General features: G+C 33.9%; 1 protein-coding gene across 2 annotated transcripts in view; it reads left to right on the top strand.

Annotated features, from left to right (window-relative positions):
• LOC143233146 (igLON family member 5-like) overlaps positions 1-20,950 on the top strand; it is a 73,521-nt gene that overhangs the window by 30,450 nt on the left and 22,121 nt on the right. For both annotated transcript variants that reach the window (XM_076469086.1, XM_076469085.1), the window contains exons 2-3: positions 19,109-19,206; positions 19,357-19,546. In XM_076469086.1, the coding sequence (XP_076325201.1) occupies positions 19,109-19,206; positions 19,357-19,546 (288 nt within the window). The remainder of the gene's footprint in view (positions 1-19,108; positions 19,207-19,356; positions 19,547-20,950) is intronic.

Below are 20,950 nucleotides of genomic sequence, written 5' to 3'. Positions count from 1 at the left end.
CTGCTAAATTAGGGACGGCCAGCGCAGATAGCCTTCATGTAGCTTTGCGCGAAATTCAAAAACATACGAATACGAATTTCAAATCAAAGAAATATACATTTAATTTACGTCTGATATAAGAGAAAGTATTTTGCTCAATGACAGAAATAATTAATTCAGATGGATCTGTGACTTTGAGAACGCTATCTTAAATATTGTTTGTTTTTTTTCAGCCTGGATCAAGAAACATTATATCACAGTGTAAATGATATAAACTAACAAATCAAGGAACCAACAAGTTGAAATTCAGTACTAGTTACGAGTGAGGTTTAATAATTGTCAAACATGATTTTCACCACATTACTATCTCTTAATTTATTGGTGGAGTACGGCTTATTATTATGATTTTAGCTTGGCTTAATGATTGCTGTAAATAAATAAATAAATAAAATAATTTAAGAAGCTTCAAAATTCACGTTTGTTTGTAGTTAATTGCAAAATGAGACATCTGTGTTGAGCTCACCGTGTGTATCTAAGTCCGATTTTTAGCGTTACAAATCTTACACTATTGCTATCCTACTGAGAATCTGAATATCATGTATCTGATGTCTCTTAGAATTTTTTTTATAATACATACAATAGTGACAAGTTTAACACAGCAATAATTTCAATACATAAAGTACACAACTCGTTCAAACTAAATGAATTTGAACATGGTTAGTTTATCATGAAAAATACTATAAAAATACAAATATTTTTTTATAGAATAGTCAGAGCCACAAATGGTTTCCTAATTTTCCGAGCGTTCATTGGTAGATTACCGATCCTGACAGCAAGAGGTCTTTGGTTGAAGTCCATGTGACGTTTTTCAATTATTGTGTCTTAATGGGATTTAAAATCAAATATAAGCGTAGACTTCCTCATAATCTAGTCTTTATACTTATCACATTACTTGAGTTAGGAAGCATATTATACTAACATATAAATAAAGCTAAAAAACAATGATTTATAAATATGGGGAAAAGTTTTATTGATGGTGAAGCATACTATATGTTTCGATAAAACATTGCCCTGTCTTCTTCAGGTTTATAAATCCTTAAACAGATTATAAAGATTAAATGCGAGGGAAGTAATAGCAGTGGCTGACATGATGGATATAGGTGGAGGTCAAGCCTGCTCAACTGTATGAACGGTAGATAGACCTTGCCAAATACGACTGATGTTGCTAGGGTCATTATCACAGTTTAGTAAGAGGTCATTTGTTTTCATGGCTTCTATAAATTATAAACAATATTTTTTTTCTTATTTTAATATTTGGTGGGTGTAGAAGAAAAATTTGTTCCCAAGGCATTTTGCGACCTGTTTCACATTGATGGTTTGTTTTGTTTCGAATTTCGCGCAAAGCTACAAGAGGGCTATCTACGCTAGCCGTCCCTAAGTAAGCAGTATAAGACTATAAGAAAGACAACTAATCATCACTACACACTGTAAACTCTTTTACCAATGGATAATGGGATTAAACGTCACATTATAACGCCCCCACGGCTGAAAAGGGGAGCATGTTTGGTGAGACAGGATTCGAATCCACCACTCTCAGATTACGAGTCGAGTACCTTGACCACCTGACAATACTGGGCCTTCCTAATTATGACAAGTTAAGGTAGATAAGTGGAAATCACTTCTACGCATGTGACATTGGTGTTCCTTCCACCTTGCTTCTAAGGAACGTGTCGGTTGTCCTAGGTATTTTTCCATATTCGCATGGGATACTGTATATGACCTGTTTTTTTTATTTTAATACAATTCTTTATAGCTAGCTGGAGAGATGTTAATACTATGGAAGAGTTCGAGTTCAATGCTCAAATTATTCAAAGTCTAGTAAGTCTAGTAACTTGCGGTTCAAAAGGAAATGAAGCAAATTTGTTGTGCTTGTGTTGTTGATAGGTGAAAGCTAGAGTTAACATAATATTTTTCACTAATTTGAAGTTTGATATAACAAGTCCATTTATTATATTAGGGTTAAAATTTCTAGATATTACTATGATTTGTAGGTAGTTTATTTCAATAAGTCAGTCACCTTTGTGTGTGCATGATTTACATAGATGAAGTCGAGGGATATAATCTGTGAAAGATGGTGACTAGATCTTATATGTATCAGTATGGTGACCGAATGTGGTTTTCAGACATACTGGTGGTAGCTTTATTATTTCTATTTTTACATTCACACGTAAAAAGGGAACACAACTGTTGGAGTACGTGTTAAAATTATAACACTGGGTCTTGATGAATTTAAGAATTCATTGAAATTGAGTAGTTTCTTTACTATGTCGTTATATATTGAAGATATCGCTCATATGTCTTAATTAGCTTTATGGTTTATTGATATGTATGAATCTGTTTCCAAACAGTTTTCCTTCTAGAACGAACGTATAGAGATCACTAAGTGAAAATGGGTTTCCATCGTTAACTCATTAGTTTGTTTGTAGAAGCCGTCTTTGTATGTAGGCCCGTCATAGCCAGATAAGTTAAGGCATTCGACTCGTAATCTGATGGTCTTGGGTTCGAATCCCCGTTGCATCAAACATGCTCGCCCTTTCAGCCGTGGAGGCATTATAATGTGATGGTTAATCCCACTATTCGTTGGTAAAAGAGGCCCAAGAGTTGGCGGTTGGTGGTGATGACTAGCTACCTTGCCTCTAGTCTTACACTACTAAATTAGGGACGGCTAGCGCAGTTAGCCCTCGAGTAGCTTTGTGCGAAATTCAAAAACAAACAAACACAAATGATTTTCATAATTTGAAAACCATAAGAATTAAGCTGTAATTATTTGAAATTATATCAATTATATCGTGTAGCTTTGCACTAAATTAAAAAAAAATCATGTCAAAATCTTTGTGTGTAAAAATAATGTTGTTTAAGCAATAGTTTGTGAGGTTGCTAAGATGTTCTGTTGCAGAATTGTCTTTTATTTTTCTTTTAGGCAGTGTAAAGCGTGTTAAACAGGTATTGAGGTAAAAAATAGTTTATATCAAAAGATTGTATATAAGGTTATCCTTATGAATTTTTGTTAGTGAGATGCTTTTCAGTACGGTGTTAGACCCATCATTTAATAAGATGTTGACATATTTATAATGTGATTTGGGGCCAGGTATGGCCAAGCGTGTTCGACTCGTAATTCGAGGGTCGCGGCTTCGAATCCCGCTCGCACCAAACATGCCCGCCCTTTCAGCCGTGGGAGCGTTATAATGTGACGGTCAATCCCACTATTCGTTGATAAAAGAGTAGCCCAAGAATTGGCGGTGGGTGGTGATGATTAGCAGCCTTCCCTCTAGTCTTACACTGCTAAATTAGGGGCGGCTAGCACAGATAGCCCTCGAGTAGCTTTGCAAGAGATTCAAAACAAACAAACATATAATGTGATTTATCTACATCTACGATGCAACCATATTTGTCATCTCTTGTTATGTAAGCTTTTCCTTTGATTTTAATTATTTTAGAACGTTAGCTTCATTTGTTTTAAAGTTAAGTTTTAACATCTAGTCTTTGTAGGTCTATTCACCGTTCAAACATTTGACCAGACTTAGTCACAGTCCATTATCTGTCACATACTGATACTATTTCTGTCACATTTAACCCATATTGTCTTTGTGACGATACATAAACCTTGTAGTGCTTGGTGTTGATCATGCCTGAAGACAACAGAACAATGTTCTGTCGGACATGTAACAATATTCAACCGTCAAAAAAAAAAAAATTCTTATGCTTATAAGCTGTTGTTTGCTGTCCATTGTTACCATAACTTATGTGGTAATCATACTCAAAGTTAAAAAAAAAACTTTATAAGTGTAGAATTAGTTCCTTATATAATAACAGCAACGTTTAAAATAAGCAAATTCTGATATTAATAATTACAAAATTCGTTCAATACAATCGAGTATTCATCAGGAAAGGGTTACATTCAGAAGTTCACTACATACAAATTATTAATACATGAAGATTGGGAGAAACACTGTTCTAGCTCAAGGACAGCTCAGTGGTAGGACACCTGCTCTGTTAGACAGTAACCTTAGGTTTAAGTTTCTGTCTTAGAGTTGTTTTTACGCAACTGGCTTTGCACTTTAAATTTAATATATACTACCTGTATGTAGATGGTATATGATAGTATCCTATGTAAATATATTATGCACATAGGACTGACGTCACAAATGATCTTCATACCTACACTTTCAGGTATGATATTTTGTTTGTTTGTTTCTTTTCAAATTTCGCGCAAAACTACTCGAGGGCTATCTGCGCTAACCGTCCTTAATTTAGCATTGTAAGAATAGCGGGAAAGCAGTTAATTAACGCCATCTACCGCCAACTCTTGAGTTATTCTTTTACCAGCAAATAAGGAGATTGACAGTCACATTATAACGCTCCTACGGCTGAAAGGGCAAGCATGTTTAGTGTGACGGTGATTCGAACTTGCGACCTCCAGATGACGAGTCGAGCGCCCTAACTATCTGGCCTCGTCGGACCTTATAAAATTTTATCACCATTTGTTGAAAAAGAAATAATGTGTTCACGTTTTGTTTCTTTTATTTTAGCTACCATTATATTGATTACTGAGACGCAGTCATTTTCCCTCTTATGTTATATATATATATATATAGTGTTACAACCAATTAGATTGTTTTACTGTGAAAACTTTCATTGGATCTCGTCTGGATGTAGTATTCTATTATCCAGCTACTTCCTCGAAATAAGTGTTGTGTAAGATGATACTTAACTCTTGAAAACTAATAAAAGACAATTACAGAGTAAACTAAAGTATTGCCATCTGGCTCTTTTCCGATCGAAAGTTCTTCGCAGCCCCCAGTAGCTCAAAAGTACGTATGAGAACATATGAGGCTCAATAATATGAATTTAATGATTGGAAGTGTCACAGCGCAGATAGCTCATTACGTGAATCTGTACTTAAACAAATAAAACTTCCAACTCATACAATTGCTTATGATCTAAAAACATAAATATGTATGTAACACAAATTCGGGAAAAGTTCTTTACTGTATAGTTTCTAGACTCGTTTCATTGACATTTTTACATTGAAGCATGACTCTTATTTGAATTTGAGCTACCATTGATTTAAACCGTCTCATATCAAGCTAGAAACGAAAATGTTGATTTAAATTTAATGGAACTATGTTCTTTAACATTGTTACCTGTCTGTATCAAGTACACCATGACATACACAAACGTACTTTTTTATTACTTTAACTAGAATTTAGACTTAAATGTGAATGCTCTTTGTCTTTGTTACGTGAATATTTTACTTTCACAAGAGAAACTTAACGTGAAATTTCAAGTCGTTATTTTTAATTAACTATCCACTAAAATTCCACAACCATTAGTAATAGCTATTGAGATATTTTAATGTAAGTAAAAAAATTACTTTACAATATAGATAAATTTAAGAAGCAACTCATAAGTTAAAAAGTAATTTAAAATTTTCCGTTCATAACAAAATAGGCGTAAATTTATAACTTTAAAAACTACAGAATAAAACGAATTCCATTTTAAGTGTGTTTAAATGAGGAAACTTCAAATATTAGATATCATTTTCATAATTTCAATAAATAGTTTTGAATTAAGTAGAATATTTCTTTCCACAACGTCTTGGTGTGACTTAGTAGTTAGTGTATTAGACCGCAGATCTAGGGTTTAAGAGTTCGATTCAAGACATGTAACTGCTGAACTCACTTGACATTCTTAGGTGTCGCGTAATATAAAAGTTACAGTCCCCTTATATGTTTGAAAGAGGTATTGTTGCTGGGTTTTCTTTTTCGTATTTATATTTCCTTTTTTTTCACTGATCGGACATATAAGACTGTTAAAATATTCAAGATGACATCAACACCGCCAGTAACTATCGATTACTTACTGCGAGAACTTGTAGACTTTAATTTAATTCATGAGGGCACAATAAGACTAGGCAAATTGGGAATTCTCCTTCAGCCCGTTTCCTGAAAAACCTAAAAACACTCTAACCCACCCACAAAATTCCCACAACCATCTCCAGGGCAGTGCCAGTCTACACATGGTTTGTTTTCTCGTTGTTTTTGAAGAAACGTAGACCAATCCATTATCACTGAAGAAATACATCAATCCCTAGAGAAAGCCACAAAATACACACAGTTCAATGATTTAAAAAACAATTTCGAAGTTCACCGCACTGTTGTGGTCATCACGTCGGACGAACCACTGCCTACCTTGTTTCTCTCATGGAGATTTCTTCTATTTCATTTTCTTAAGAGTTGAAAAAATCCTTCCATAAATCACCACCTCCAACAAACACCCCAAGAAAGTCTCCCAAACAACCTCCTTCCCACCGTCACACAGTACACCTCATTGTCCAAGAGACCAGCCGCCTACTGTTGTAACACAAGCAAGCAAAGACCAACACACTCAAACAACAAATACAATCAAGAGGAAAACAACAACACGTACAAAAACCCACAAAGCCGGAACATCCTATGCTCATCCAACAACAGCAGACCAAATCACACAGACCCGTACACCGAATGAAAACCAAGCGTACTCTTTCTTCCGACGCCCTTCAAACACCGAATATGAATATGACAACATCCCAAATGAAAGACATCCCTTCATTCAGCAAAATTCATTCATTCTTCCTTCTTCAAGAATACCTTACGGCCTTATTCAACAAAACCGATTTAACCTTTCACTCCTATCTCTCCTTCTTTCAATCTTATCTAAAAGTAGCCTATATTCTTTTTGATTTCATCATCGAGCACTTTTCAGGTAGAACATTTGGCCCCTAACCAGTGAAAGTGAGTTTTTAGAGGTGCCTACCTTCAATCTCACTCTCTTCAGCAAATTCCTTAGGTATGAGGGATTTATAGATCCCTGATCCTTGAAAAGAGCATAAATCAAGCAAGTGCGATTGGTTTCGAGTTCGAGCAAGATAAGAGAAAAATACGCTTTCTGCATGTATTTGCAGCTTCTCAGACCTTCTCCCATTCGATCAGTTTCCAATCATTTCTACGTTTCACTTACACTCAAATTTCACAACTCGAGCATGTACTCTTCTATCACGTGAGGGTCGAAAAAAAACATTCGTATCTGATCGTACTCAGTTGTCTTCCGAGATTTCTGGTAAACATCGGGAAATCTCAAGGAGAAGTAAATGCCAAGAAAAATAAATTAATAATCGGTTCAAAAAGTTACCGGTTTGAATTCTTAATGGGCTGCCTTCATCTTAGACAGTGGTTCAACATTTCTGACGGCTTTATTTAAACCTAGAGATCTTTATCCTTGCCGTTCAGCCCACCTTCACGCATAAAATGCTGGTTAGGTTGAAAATATGCATATGACTTGTGTATTCATAAGCCACATAAAACTGAGTTAGGTGTCAAATTGTCATACCAATTAATGTCAACGCAATAAGGGAAGATAATTTTAAAAAGTAACTTTAAACTATATTCAGAAATTTAATATTTAATAATAAATAACTTACCTACTTCGTTTTCAACTAATCCTTTCAATTTCTACGAGTCGAACGAAGAATATTAGACGAGCCACATAAAAAACTTCTCATTCAACTTTCAAGTCTACTGGACGTTAAAACAGTTGTAAATTATTTGGGATTAGAGGCTATTTTCAAACAGAATTAAGACCAGGATGAAACTTATAAGTTTAAGCACGAATTAGGAAGGATGTGATCCTATTTTATTTGTTTGTTAGAAACTGTATAAGAGTAGGATACAGCAGTACATTCTGACTGTTAAATCTGAAATAGGTTTTCGATTGATTAGAGTAATGTAGTTTTGATAAGCGTTGTTTGCAAGTGAAATCGTGCTGAAGTTTCTGGAGTAGTTTTATCTTTTGTCAGCATTGTATTACATTGTAAGTAACACAGTTTTACAGCTAAGATCCACGCTAGTACAGCGGTATGTCTACGGATTTACAACGCTAAAATCAGGGATTCGATTCCCATCGGTGAGCTCAGCAGATAGCCCGATGTAGTTTTGTTATAAGAAAACACACACACACACATTTACAACTAAAGTTATCTAAGTCAAAGTGTATACGTATTGATTAACAGGTAATTAAGATTTTCATCTAATATAGAGTTTGGATTTGGACATTTCTGACAATCATAGCCAAGACACTATGTGATATAGACTACACAAAATGTTGAAAAGTATATGGTACAATTGTAGATTGCTCCTGTGTTATTACTGACTGAATTTGGCTTAGTAGAAGCTTACGTTAACAAATACAATGCGCCAGATCCTCCCAGAAATGGTCAATCAGAGAAAAAAATAACTGTATTTCAAGCACTAGTGGAGCCATGCTTCGACAATTCTGTCTAAACTACTCGACCTTTGGACTGGTTATTGTTTGCCATATGACATTTGTAAACTGATACAATCATTAGAATTATAACGTCCACATGGCTGAAAGAGGAAGCATGTTTGGTGCAATGGGGATTCGAACCCGCGACCCGCAGATTACGAGTAGAACGCCTTAATCCACCTGGCCATGCCGGGCTCGTGGTAAGTAACATCTCCAATCTTGTTTCTTTATATTTTTACGATCCCACTTTACAGATTTTTTTAAAATTCCCAATTTTTTTATTTATCTTATTTGCTGGCTTTTTCTGATGCTCAGTTATTGACAAAAGATTACTTGATATAGCGACAACTTTATACGTTGTAAGGATAATAAACGTGGCTAGTAGCTAGCTGATACAGTTCACGATGATTTACTATAGCTATTGACTATTTTGGCGCATTAGTTTGAGATGTAGCATGCTCAGTTTCAGTTGAAGATTCTCAAGGAGATTAGTTTGAGAATACAGTGAGTATTTATACTTTCTGTGTAACTAAATTATCTTAATATAATACATTGCAATGGGCAAATATATGCACAGACTAAGACAACCATAATAAACAAAAAATTTTAAAGTAGGAAAAAGGTTCTTCTATTAAAACATATAAAACATTGCTTTAAATAAATGTTCAGGTCTTTTTAAGTTGCTATTCTACGAATGTATGTAATAAAATGAAATATTATATATATATATACTAATTTCATTTTTACTCCTTCACTTTATACGTGACATAAGGATTGGCTTCCTAAAGATACCGATTTTGTAGTGTACAAAACATTAAGTACCCACATGTTACATTCATGTAATGTTCGTCTATTATTGGCTGGTAATTCTCGTTGTACACTGTAGGTAAGCTCTTTAAAGGAACATCAGTTATTTGTAAAAAAAAAACAAAAAAACTGATTTTAAGTTTGTAATGATAATACTGTTTACGTTGCAATTATAATTTTCTTATTAATGTAGATTATAGAAGAAACAAATCGACTTTTATTACCCTACGACCTTTACAGTATATGATTTAGTATTGTACAAAAGGTTTGGATGCAATATACCAAGTTGTTTTTCTTTTAGTCTGGAAAAAGTATAACAACAATAAGACGAAGAAATTTACAAATTTGTCATTTTTAGTGGATTTTATTTTCATTGTAAGTCTAGTATGAACAATTTTTATAAGTGTGCATCCTTAGCAATTAATAGTAAAGGTTTTAATACGGTATTTTATTTAAATGAACTTTTACTGTTTAAGGTGCGTTTTGTCCAAACGTTCTATTCGTGTTTTGTGTAACTCCTTGCAATCCATATTATGAACAACTCCCGCAGTTCACGATATAATATAAATACGTTATTTACTTTAATATTGTGCTGAAACAAAACAGTGGAACTGGTTTTAAGGTATACTTTTTTGAAGTTAGTGTATAATGGACATTATGGACAATATTATTCTATTATCACGTACAATAAATTCTGTGTCTGAGCTAATATTAAACTATTATATCATTGCTGTAAAATACACTGTGAAATGCAATTGGGATAAATAAGCCTCTTATCTACGTAAGAAAAGTAATTAAATTAAAAGTTAAATATATTATTTTAAGATATAAAGCTCAAAAGTAGTGTGCTGAGTTAGTCTGATGTAAGCCAAATTATAATAAATAATTTGTATATATCATTATTAGTCACGACAAAAAAGAGAGTAAATTTTCACCGACGCACTTTATAATTCTGAGTTATCGAGCACAACTTGATTTTTAGCTGTCAAATAATATCAGCTGCACTCAATATTGATCGAAACCTATGCACCAAAATACTAAGTGTATTGATTGTAGCATTCCAAAGAGAAAAGGCCTGGATTATTTTTGTTATAGGAAAGTGAATGAGTTTGTAATTGTTAACCTGCCATTAGCCATTAACAAGAATATCTATTTAAAGAAAATATTTTTGTACTTTTTGATTAAAATGTAAAGCAGCTGTAAAATAGTGCTCCAACTAGTTTTGTATAAGTGTGTGAGTTTGTGTTTGTTGTTAAGCACATAGCTACAAAATGGACTATCCGTGCTCTGACTGCCCGACTACAGAAATCCGGCTATTAGCTTTATAAACCATCCGACCATTCTCGGATTAGCATAACATTCTACTTATTGACTTACTTGCAGACTAATCTTCATTTATAACAAATTGTTGTGATGAGCCAATTGAACCAATTTTAATTAAGTTTATATTAGGAACTTATGCCTTAAGGATAGAGTTTAAATGAACAAGCAATCGAACAAACAGTTCAAGTTTGATAACCGCTTCATTTTCACGGCCCTAATTCAAATGAAGCGGGCTCAACTTGGGTGGTTGGTTAGAAATCGCGTGTAGACTACACCAAAGGAAATTGACGTTTAATTAATAGACACGCGTGTCACAAACGTTAAATTTAAACAAGGCATATATTTTTCACTTAATGAAATTCAAGTCTTCCCTAATTAGCTCAAGAGTTGGCGGTGGGTGGTGATGACTAGCTGCCTTCCCTCTACTCTTACACTGCTAAATTAGGAACGGCTAGCGCATATAGCCCTCGTATAGCTATGCGTGAAATTCATAAACAAACAAGAGCAAATAGAAGACTAAACATCGTTTGTAAAATGTTTGTATAGAAATCATTATTTCTAATAACCGTTACTATAGATTGTATTGTTGTTATTTTGTTTTTTTTCTTTATTAAGTTTTACATGTGTTAAGAAAGTAAAATTTTGTGTGAATCTTGTTGGAAAGTGTCATAAATTTGATACTTATCGACATTCAATTAACTTATAAGTTTAAATTCCCAGCTGCGTGAAATTTTATTACGTAACATGACAAATTAGAGTCTCGTTTGGGATAAATTATAATACGTAACATCGTTAACAATATTCGAATTCGCGACCCACTGCTTGCGAGTCAAGCACTCTATCCTCCATGTCATATCAAACCTGTGATACTGGACGAAATGACGTAATTTGTGTATTTTATGCAGATTTAAATTTTATAATGTACAAGGTGTATTTCATCTTCACAAGCAGTATAGCTGGTCAAAAACCTGTGAGGGGAATTCACACATTTGGATTCCCCTCAGAATCGTAATTGAAATGGATTTGAACCTGTGACGAATTATGCACTTCGCTCTTAAAGGTTCTATTCACGTGGGTAAACAACGAACTGTTGACCCCACGTCATAGCCTAATACTCGCCGAGTACTTGCAAACTGATACACTCCGTTTCAGAATGCAAATTCATTCTTCAAATGACAATAACTTATCAGAACGTACTTGAAGTTTCGTGTTGAACTCAAAATCAATGTGTTTATAGACATTTTTTTTAAAAATATATTTATCTGGAAATCCGTGCATCATAAAGATACATACACTGCAAGTTTTGGTACGTAATTTCTCATTGACAGTGGTTTGTATAGTGCACTGACGAAACTCTTAGCAATACTGTTCATAAAAAATCATTATTTTGTAATACCAGTTTCTTATTTTCTATTTGTTTACAGACGCTTCCCATGTAATACTTTAAAGATGATGAGAAACTCACTTGGAGTAAAATGCATCTCAAGATGGTTGGTATTAGTCATTAAAATAAAGTAGAGAACAATGTTTCGACCTTCTTAGGTCATCTTAAAGTTCAAGTTTTGTTAACCTGAAGATAACCTAAGAAGATCTAAACGTTATTTTCTACTTTATTTTAACGAAAGTTTTAATACCCATACCAGTCGTCTTTTGATACAGGTAATACTTTGCTATAGACTAGAAAGTTTATTAAATTTCATTTCTAGTCAAACAGTATATTAGCCTGGTTGATGTAAACCGTATTGGGGCCATGGCGTTTCATTCCAGAAGAAAGCAAAAAACTTTGCATATTGAAATATTAAAATATGCTGATTAAAATAAGGTAAGGAAGAACATCATCCATCAAAGAGATCCTTATGTAAAGGAGTTAAACGTTAAATAAATTATGATCAGTTGAATTGCATAATGGTTTTGTTTTGATTAATGAACGAAATAAATACTCGTTAAAATAATCGCCAAACTTTTTCATGTTAAGATATGATACCCTTGAGTCTAAGAATTTCCCTTTCATCAATGTAGCTACAACCACAGCCTTTACTTTTACAGCGGAAGAGTCGTCTAACTTTTCTCAAAGCTTCTCCAAACATTAATGGATGAGGCTTACTGTCAATCCGTACGCTGTTTGCTTCCACGAGTAATGGGTGTCAAGCGTGATATTCACGCTCAAAGAACTTATCTTAATCCCCATTTATGCTGTAACATCTTGAAGAATAGCTACACATCGGATATAATTAGATTCCATTTTACCCTTTGCTTTCGATGTCACACGTTTAACTCGAAATATTGACTTTTTTTCAATAAGTGTGCCTAACTAAAAAGTTATTTATGCAGTGCATTTTCTTTCCATTCTACATATTAAACAGCGATTAAGTTTTTTCTGTCATAATTATCTAAAGTCAGGAAATTAGTTCTACAAAGTGAAAATGGTCTCAGAGTTCTTAAAGAGTGGTAATCAAATCATTTAGATGAGAAAAGAGCCTTTTTAAATACTTGGCACGTCTTCGAGATGTTCTGTATTCTTGACAACTGTTCCTCTAGTAACATACGGATAATCTCAGTATTTTGTTCAAACTGTTTTGTTTGTCAAGAATGGGTTTTCAATTTTCTTCATTTAGCCGGTTTTGTGAAGGCAATATAGTTGTGATGCTGGGGCTTTTGACAACATTATGTTCTTCCTTTGATGATAAGTTATGTCATAGGCTTTGTTTAAAGTATAAAAAATCTTAGGTTCCTAAACTAAAAACACAGAATAGTCTGTTTGATACTATATGGAAAATTTTGAATCTTTAGATAACAACCTATTATTTCTACACCTGACAAGTTAAAACTTTATAAATTACATAACTCTGAGTTGTCCTGCTAGAAAACGTGGAGTTGAATTTAGCACAATTTTATTCTGCACATAGTTATTTACACGAAAACTGTAACATGAAATGAGCTGTGAACGACTTCAAGATCTTAAATAGTGCAAATTCAATAATAAGTGTGGTAAAAATAAATTTATGTATTTTAAACCAGAATAAAATGCTGATCTAGCAGCAACACAACTGTTATTATACATTTTTAGCCTAAATGCATTATACGATTAAGGTATTGAGAAAAGCCCACCTGTTTTCTAAATTTGTAGATTCTCGAGTGTAAGAATCAATAACAATTGTTTTACATTGTTCCCAACTGAACTATCAAGAACTTTGCCTAATGATTATAAAAAATAGCTATACAATATCCGGAGAGATAGTATAATGTCGTTGGTTTGTTACAGTAAGTATGATATAAACCTCGGAAGCTGTAACTGTAATAACTCTTGTCGATCGACAAACTACCGATAACTGACCGGGAACGTTTACAGATTTCAAATATTATAACTGTTTACCTTCAGTGAAATAATTTAAAGCTTTAATATTTCTAAGAGAACGTTAGATATCTTCGTCGGTGAAAAACTCACGTGTAAGCAGCGAGAAATAGTTTACCCATTAAGTGAACTATACCGATATCAACATAGAACAAATTCGCTCATCGTGAACCGTCAATAAAAAATTCAGTTCCAGATCAGATAGAAAACTCGGTAATTTTTGTGTTTGTAAAACCTTTGTATATCAATCATTATTGGTAATAATCGTTATTATAAATTTATTGTTGTTTCTATGTTGTTTGTTTTGTGAATTTTGCACAAAGCTACACGAGAGCTATCTGCGTTAATCATTCCTAATTTAGCAGTGTAAGACTAAGAGGAAAGCAGATAGTCATCACCACCCACTGCCAACTCTTGGGGTATCCTTTTATCAACGAATAGTGGGATTGATTGCACATTATAATGCCCCACGGCTGAAAGGACAAGCATGTTTGATGTGACGGGGATTCAAACCCTTGATTCTCAGATTACGAGCTAACGGGCCTCGTGTTTAAAAAGAAAATTCTCTGTGTTAATCTTGTTGGCAAATATAAATATGATACATGTCGACATTCAATAAACTTGTAAATTAAAAAATAAAAGTTTCGGCTCTTTGAAGTCATAATATTTTACGACAATAAACTGGAGATTCTTTAAATATAAATTATATTACGTAATATAATGAATTAGGGGTTTTTCCGGGAAGATAATAATATGTAACAGACGTTATTTGTATGTATTGATATATCTTATATTACATCACATAAAAAAACGAGAGATAATCCTCAATAGCTATGCCAATTGAAATTCTTTTGGACAGGTTCGTTTATTTTGAATTTCACTCAACGCGACACGAGAGCTATCTATGTTAGCTGTCCTTAATTTAGTAGTGTAACACTAGACGGAAGGCAGCTAGTCATCACCACCCACCGTCAACTCTTGGAGTACTCTTTTATCAACAATAGTAGGATTGACCGTAACATTATAACGCTCACACGGCTGGATTGGCGAGCATGTTTGGTGTGACGGGGATTCGAACCCGAGACTCTCAGATTACGAGTCAAGTGCCTTAACCACCTGGCCTTGCCGGGCTTTTTTAGACAGGATTAGAGTAAATTAATCTATGAGGCCTGTGTTTCCATTTTTATTAGCTATATTTTTGTGCGCCAGCAATGCCAACAGGAGGTGCACTTACACCTGATTTGATTCTGTTACTTATTAGGATATCTACTAGCTTACACTCAAACTGAAATTCTTGAAGGCAGGATTACATATGAGATTTCAACATAGTAAACTACACCAATAAAACTTGTTTGACCTCCTGAGCCCAAACATGTAATTATATTTTAAATCAGTTAAAAGATGGTGGAGTTTTGAGTTTATATTCAACAAAAAAGGAAAAAAACTGAGCCGTTCTATGAATCGCGCAGCTAATAATAATAATAATAGTAATAAATATACAACTAGTGTTAGTGCAGAGTTCTCACATTTTTCAGTCCCTTCCTCCTCCTCAGAACATTCAACATCGTGAATAAGGTCTAGAAGCTCATGTCAGATATTTCGATTTGAATTTATTTCACCACTAACAGAAGCTTGGAGAAAAATATAAGCGATAAACGGAAATGTCCAGAAATTTCTTTCTATTCATCCAAAAAAATGCCTCTTTGCCCCACAAGTCTATATATGCTGAGTACCTTAAAAATATCGTGTATATACTATTGCACTCGGAAGTATTTCTGTGGCACCACAGGGATCCGCGTGTTTTGTTTTGGAAGCTCTGGGTTAATGGTTTTTAAACTAAAATTAAGAAATATTCTAACATTTTAAAAAAGGCTATTAAAAGGGGAAAAATACAGTATCTCTAGAATAAGAAAATTAAAACGGCCCGGCAAGGCCAAGTGTGTTAAGGCGTTCAACTCATAATTCCAGGGTCGCTGGTTGGAATCCCGGTCGCACCAAACATGCTCGCCCTTTCAGCCGTGGGAGCGTTATAATGTTACGGTCAATCTCACTATTCGTTGGTAAAAGTGTAACCCAAGAGTTGGCGGTGGGTGGTGATGACTAGCTGCCTTCCCTCTAGTCTTACGCTGCTAAATTAGGGACGGCTAGAGCAGATAACCCTCGAGTTGCTTTGCGCGAAATTCAAAAAAACAAACAAGAAAATTAAAATAAAAAAGATAGGTACATTTTAAAATCTATTTTTTTTATTAAAATGTTTTTAATGCAAAAATACAGACATGACAATTCATGATTTTGGTTGATGAGTGTAAGTTAACTTGCTGAATTGAATATGTACTTTTATGGCAACAATATTTTAGTCACTTTAATTCTTCTTGGATAAAAGACACAAGAGGGCGTTAAAAATAAAGATAATTGAAGACTGAGCTAATATTATTAATTATGTTAATATATTAACATGTGCTTTCTTACTCAAGTTTAATATAACAAAATTAATAATATTAGCTTAGCTTTCAGTTATCTTTATTTCTTAAGGCCCTCTTGTGTCTTTTATCCGAGAAGAATTAAAGTGACTAAAATATTGTTGTCATGAAAATACGACATGTACAATTCAGCAAGTTAATTATATATTACGACAGAACATTGGTCTATTTTCTTCCCTGCTTATGTTATATTAAAAGATATGTAAAAAGCCTAACTTACCTAGCTCATCTTTTATTGTAGTTAAAAATATTAATATCATTTTTACTTTCTTATAAATAATCTAATTATCTCAAGTTGTTTTAGGTGTACAAAAGTTAACGTGGCTTAAATTTGTTGACGATAGATTGGTAGCGCATTTGGTTGCTCTATTGTTATAATGTCGAGTCGGGATCTTCACTTATTTATCTACAATAAACTGCGTAATCCTATTTATTGTGATAATTTGGTGTAAAACATATTAATAACAATAATAATAAATCATTATATAAAGTAAAAAATAAATAAATCAGTAAATACATAAATAACATAAATAAAGAACAAAAGAAAGTTGTTGCTACCAATTGCCTTCCTAACTAAGATCAGAAGTTTGAAATTAATTGACTGTTTCAGTTATCCGGTCTTCATGATGACGAGAAACCCACTTGCAGTGAAAACGTGTCTCAAGACGGCTGAAATAGGTATTAAAACATTTATTAAAATAAAGTAGAGAACAACGTTTCGACCTTCTTCGGTCATCTTCAGGTAAACAAAAAGAGAGTTTACTGGCAACTGATCGTTGCCGGGCATGTATATTAGGTACGAGAGTATAAATGTGTACGGGATTGTAGGTGGCGTTGCAGTTAGATGTTAGGTTATCCCTAAGACATGTGCCCGGCAAGCGATCAGTTACAAACTCTCTTTGTTAGCCTGAAGATGAATTAAGCAGGTCGAAACGTTGTTCTATACTTTATTTTAATAAAAGTTTTACCACCCATACCAGCCTTCTTGAGATACATAGTTACCCGGTCTGTGCACAGTGACAGGAATCTACAATTTTAGGGAGGAAACCCATTTATTGGTTGGTTCTACAATCTCCTCTTGTGTATAACCAAAAACATACCTTTTCAAGAGGGTCGCGGGTTCGAATCCCGGTCGCACCAAACATGCGCGCCTTTTCAGCCGTGGGGGCGTTATAATGTGACGGTCAATCCCACTATTCGTTGGTGAAAGAGTAGCCCAAGAGTTGGCAGTGGGTAATGATGACTAGCTGCCTTCCTTCTAGTCTTACACTGCTAAATTAGGGACGGCTAGTGTAGATAGCTCTCTAGTAGCTTTGCGCCAAATTAAAAAAAAAAACTTCTTGGAATTATTATCTCTTCAATTTTTTTCCTTCTAATGGGAAATTTCCAAAGCATTCACAATTGCCAAAGCACTGATTTATTTACCAATCATAATATTTTTACTTTCATTTGATGTTTATAATATGTATTAAGAAGAAAGAATACCCCAATGTTGTAGCAAAATATATTTTATAATCTTTATAAATGCTTTCATAAAGACGATATGATTGAACTACGTATTGAATCAGCAAACTGTGTTTTGTTTTCATGTCCCCTTTTTTGCTAGCTATTTAAAACACACTCTGTTGTCCCCATCCCTATTAAAGCCGCATTAAAAATCCCATAAGTCTGTAAACAAACAAGAAAAAATCAAATAATAATTGGTAACAATCCGTGGAACGATCTAATAGAGGACAGAGTGTTGCGTGCTTGGCTATTTGAAGACCCTAATGCACCATAAATATTAGTAGTATAGAAGGAACTTACTGATACATAGAATAATGACAGTGTATTCGTAAAAGACACACACAATAGTTCCGCAAAGCCAAAAATAATCTCAAGTTTCCAGCTTGTACGATGTTCCTGAAATAACACGATCGATTTTGAGAACTTTTATTTAAAACAATTATAGTATTTGATAGAGTTCTTTTGATTTTATGAGAGGAAACAAACAAGCTTGTACTGCTCAAATGTGTTTCTTAAGAAAAGAAAATCAATTGATTTCAGTTACCTAATGAAGTGTATGATTTGTCTCTACGTTATCCCTACTGACCAGTAAGGCAGAAAGGTTATAAGGTTAAATATCGGATTACGATTAGCTGTTATTATCATGTCACAGATAGCCCATTGTATAACTTTCTGATTAACAACAACACATTTTACCGAATTATCAAAGCTATCTTATTAACACAGATGTTTTAGTCTTGGAAAAAAAATCTTCACATTTGCCTCTGCTTCTAATGTCTTATTATATATCTCATGGTTTTTTTGTTGGTTTTTTTTGGGGGAGAACAAACTACAATTTCAGTTGCTTTCCAAGCATTGATTGCACTGTTCTCGGTTTTTATTTCTTGCTTTGATATGATTTTAAAAGAAAATACACGAAACCAATGAAGAATGTTCACATGTACATGTTAGGTCTTTCTATCAATTTTTTTCATCTATCTATATATTTAATCACTTCTAAAATATATTGTTTGTATAGATAACTAAATATATCCATCTCTTCCTTATAATAGACATCTGTGTCCGCTTTTTACTTATCCACAGTGACAGCCATGATTACTTATGAAAGTACTATGTGTCATGACAAAGTCTTTCTTAATATACACTTTATAGATTGATCTATATGATATGTAATTATAAACGATTCATCTAGCGCTAAACCCTTATTAAAACTCATACTTTGATTAGCAAGTAAAAATTATTGTAGTGCTCTTTTTTTATGTCATCATGTTATATAAAGTGTATTTCTTCATGAAACCAGGTTCGTGGACACTGCCTACCACAAATCCAGTACAACCACTACACGTAAGTCCAGACTTAGTGGAAGTCGATTGCAGAGAAAAAGAAACAATTGGTTCGGTACGCTCGTTTTCTTCAACCCTCATTTGTTCAAACGACCCTTCAAGAACAACAATATTTTTAGAATTTTTAAAATAATCAAATATGCTTATAGATAATCTATGATTTAAAGAAAGTGTGAAAAAACATGCTACATTATTTTTGTTTCAGGAAACGCTACTCAAACCTATAAACGGTACTCCACCACCAAATGGAAAACTTAGTACTTATTTAGAAAACCACCCACCCAGACGTCCATGTTGCTCGCTGTGCTTTCCAAACGTGCGAAGTAATTCTGACGAATGCTTCTCAGAAGGAAAAAATGAGACGCGCATTTTGCAAATTCAGCTATATATTTCAGGTAAGAAAATTATATGTACTATTCTATATTCTTTGTGATTTTAACGTTTCACAATCAACATCAAATATGACAGACAATTTCATCATTATAATGAATTCTAAATTGAATAATTAGAGAAACATATACTAGTAACGTGACACGACGACTACTGTGTTAAAACAAAGTAGACGTCGTATGGGATTATTATAATTAGTTTTAAAGACACGGCAAAGACTTGGCAAATAAGTTCATTATCGTAATGTGTTCTAAATTAAAAGTAACTGCAAAAACGTGCACACGTGTCACGACGCTTTGTCTTTCGTATTGGATGGATATAATTAATCTTTAATACAGGAAAATTTCGATTTTTCAATATTATAGTATGTTTCAGAGAAGTTTAATACAATATATAAGGTTAAATGAAATAATTAATATGCTTTTAGCTATTCTTAATTGATTAGATAACAATTTTAATTTTTAACGAAAACTTTAATATAACTTAACTTAGTGTTTTCTGATGATAAATTACTGACTTGAAATAGCTTTGGGTATAGCTTACGAATGCATTTGATATTTTGATTTCTTGTTGGCCGAGAGAAATATAATCTTTATTGGAGTACGTTTGTTTGCCTGTAAAACTATTTTCGTTGTTAAGTGATACGGTTCACTGTGATACAGCAATGCTTTACTGTTTGCGTGAGTTCTCAGTTTATTTTCAAGATACGTTTGATTATTAGAACTCAAAAGTGTTCGAAGCATAACTTTTTATTGCTTTAGTTGATATTTTTCAATCAGATTCATGAGAATAAGAAACAAGTAAGAAATAAACAGTGTGCTTCCTCTCTCGACAAAAATAGTTTATTTTCAAAACAAAATTGTAAGATATTAAATTTAAAATTTGCGCAGATGGTTGTTGCAGAAAATTAAGCAAACTGCAAGCAGGAGTCAGAAAAACTGTGTAATAATAGTATAATACTATTTATAATCCCATATGATCTAGTGGCTAGGATACCTCGCTTTCACGCAGCAGGACCGTGTTCGATTCCCGGCTTGGGAAGTTCTCATTTCGGCCCAGCATGACCAGGTGGTTAAAGTGATCGACTCATGATTTGAGAATCGGGGGCTCGAATACTCGTCACACCAAATATGCCTGCCCTTTTGCCCCCCGCTAGTACAGCGGTGTGTTTACGGATTTACAACCCTAACATCAGGAGTTCGATTCCCCTCGGTGGGTTCAGCAGATAGTTTAACTCATTTACATTTGGCCCGGCATGGCCAAGCGTGTTAAGGCGTGCGACTCGTAATCTGAGAGTCGCGGGTTCGCATCCCCGTCACGCTAAACATGCTCGCCCTTTCAGCCTTTGGACGTTATAATGTGACGGTCAATCCCGCTGTTCGTTGGTAAAAGAGTAGCCCAAGAGTTGG

This window comes from Tachypleus tridentatus, chromosome 12, assembly GCF_004210375.1.
Source record: "Tachypleus tridentatus isolate NWPU-2018 chromosome 12, ASM421037v1, whole genome shotgun sequence".
Taxonomy (NCBI): domain Eukaryota; kingdom Metazoa; phylum Arthropoda; class Merostomata; order Xiphosura; family Limulidae; genus Tachypleus; species Tachypleus tridentatus.
This window is presented reverse-complemented; position numbering and strand designations above follow the sequence as displayed.